Below are 2,739 nucleotides of genomic sequence, written 5' to 3' on the forward strand. Positions count from 1 at the left end.
TGACTATATCTTTTTTCTGTAGTAATGTTGGATACTGAATTTCTTGCAAGTTTATGAGTTTATTACCAAGTATTTGTTTGGTTATACTTATTTGTACAGTTGGAAGCTCAAATTGTTTTCATCTTTATGGGGAACTTAATGGGACAACAACCTGAAATTTAGGAAATTGAAAGAGTCTTGTGCACTTAACTATTCGATGTAGAATGCCCTTCAGTTGTTTTTTTTTCGTTCTGTCACTAAACTGTATCCTCTTTGTTTGAATATCAGTGTATCTTCTAGAAATTTGACAAAGAATTTTCAGAATTTTCAGAATTAAATCTATAAATTGAAAGTGATATTTGCTGATGAAGAAGGCAACTATTTACTGGTATTATATGGTAACAAGGTCAAACTTTGAAAAGACTATAATAATGGTAGTGTGAAAACATGTCCTGATTGATGTATCGTGCTTATAAACTTCCGAATAGGCCTCGTGACATTGGCATAAGAAATGACTTAGAAAAGTTTTTGGATGTTTTTTCCCACTGATTTGACTATTGTGACATGACAGGAACTCGAAGAAGAGGCACATCAACCTCCGAACCTCTCAAAACTCCAGCGCAGAATAAAAGAGAGTATGTACAAACGTCCTCAATACTTTGAGCTATTCTTGACATCTTTAAATCTCCTCCCCTAAAACATGAAAAGTTTGTTTGTTTTTGTTCTTTCTAAATCCTTAGTTCTTGTATAGAATTTGTTACTAATGGATATTATGGATTCCCTTCTATCAGTTGTTAATGTGCTCTCAAATTTCAAAAAATTGAGACATGATGGTGCTTCACAGAAGGATTACGTGGAGCAGCTAAAGGTGGACCTGGGTTCTTATTATGGCTACAATGATTTTCTCATTGGGGCTCTTGTTGAGGTATTGTTCAATATAGTGATTAGGTTTGTTCCAGATTCTTGCCGATATCAACTTTTTCCAACTTTGTCATCACCTGTATCTTTTCCAGATGTTTCCAGCTGCGGAGCTTGTTGAACTCCTGGAAGCTATGGAGAAGAGTCGACCTGAATGCTTGCGAACAAACACTTTAAAGGTACCAATAGCTATCTCAGTCATGTATTGTTGAGAACAGGTTAGGTTACGCTGATACCTATTTGATATGTTTTGCTTATTTCGTGTTTTAATCTGGCATTCACATCAATGTGCACATGCATTATTTCTGCTTAATAATTGCAATATATTCTAAATATTGCTGAATCTTTTCTAGATTATATGTGATCTCTTCTAGTAATCAAGGCTAGTGAATGTCTATCTGTCTTTTTGACTAATTTTGTTGTTGGTTATAGACTCGGAGAAGGGATCTGGCTGGCGTCCTGATAAATAGAGGAGTTAACCTTGATCCTATAGGCAAGTGGTCAAAGGTAAAAATTTTGACGCTTTCTTCAGTCTGATGTTGGTAATTGGTTTCAACTGTTGGAGGATATAACAGCACCTGTTTAAAATATAAATGACAGGTTGGGTTAGTGGTGTATGAGTCCCAAGTTCCTATTGGTGCAACCCCTGAGTATATGGCTGGGCATTACATGGTATTAAACTGTTATACATATTTTGTTATCACTTTTATCTAGTCAGTTGGGGGCTTTCTAGTTTGAATTCTTGTAATTTGCTTATTATTTTTTTATTTTATATCGATCTGCAGCTGCAAGGTGCAAGCTCTTTCATACCTGTGATGGCACTTGCTCCGCAGGAGAAGGAGCGGATTGTCGATATGGCGTAAGAATTTTCAGTCACATGCTTACTGTGCTTTTTTTAATTGATCCAGCAGATTCAAAGCATCTATTACCATTTACACTTCCATAAGAGTTAAATAAGTCATTATTTTAGAGGTCAAGTATCTAAATTCATATCGTTTTGGCTGTGTAAAGTTAGGTGGATATGATAGGTGCTTATTCCCACATTAGATGTGAAAGTTAAATTTCACTATTATAATCAAATAGTAGGTTGTAGATAAATAGAATATAAACTATTGCTCGATCACAGAAGACTATTGTCTTAGTGGTAAGAGTATCAAAACACATTTTCTCACTGTTGAAGGCCGTTATAGACTTGATTTTTATCACCGATCCATTTTCTGAAGTTTTGATCAATCTGCTGGTACCGATATCGGATACGAGTAGCCTGGTTTTTAAGCATGTTAGACATGGTTGAAGATCCTTGACGATAAATTTGAGTTGTGTAGGTGTTTGACATACACAAGACAACCCGATCCCTAGTGCTATACCCAAGCCAATTGGACGCCTACTCTAGATTAAAGGTGCAAGGATAAACCACCTTCTTGCCAGTCGTTGTCACTAACACTCACATTTGGACCATTTCTTTTTTAAAATACTTTTATCATATTATTGAAATTAATTGATATATTACTTGCATGCCACTCTAATATTATTTATGTTTCTATAGGTCTGCTCCAGGTGGAAAAACGACATATATCGCTGCTCTTATGAAAAATACTGGTATATTCATTTTGGCAAACTTGATTGCTTGCTCGTCTCCAAGTTATAATTCCGTTATGACAAAGATGTCCTGCTTTTGTTGATTATCTATTATCAGATTATTTTAGAAGTTATCACCTTATTCTTATTAATAGAGGTAAGGTGATTTAGGCATAGGGGTAAAAGGGCTTCTAAAGGGTTACTGACGATATTAATGAATATCTTTAATAGTCTGTTTTTTGTTTACACAATATTCTTCGAAGC

At 35.0% G+C, this 2,739-nt stretch overlaps 1 protein-coding gene across 1 annotated transcript; it reads left to right on the forward strand.

Moving 5' to 3' along the window:
- Positions 1 to 547: 547 nt before the first annotated feature.
- On the forward strand, positions 548 to 2,594 carry LOC109828618 (probable 28S rRNA (cytosine(4447)-C(5))-methyltransferase; the record flags this gene model as incomplete). Its single annotated transcript, XM_020395576.1, has 7 exons — positions 548 to 614; positions 771 to 904; positions 993 to 1,076; positions 1,330 to 1,404; positions 1,498 to 1,569; positions 1,683 to 1,756; positions 2,444 to 2,594. Coding segments are annotated over 7 exons (642 nt in total), but the record flags the coding sequence as incomplete, so codon positions are not given.
- Between the last annotated feature and the right edge of the window lie 145 nt (positions 2,595 to 2,739).

This window comes from Asparagus officinalis, unplaced genomic scaffold (genome assembly GCF_001876935.1).
Source record: "Asparagus officinalis unplaced genomic scaffold, Aspof.V1 AsparagusV1_Un2908, whole genome shotgun sequence".
Taxonomy (NCBI): Eukaryota; Viridiplantae; Streptophyta; class Magnoliopsida; order Asparagales; family Asparagaceae; genus Asparagus; species Asparagus officinalis.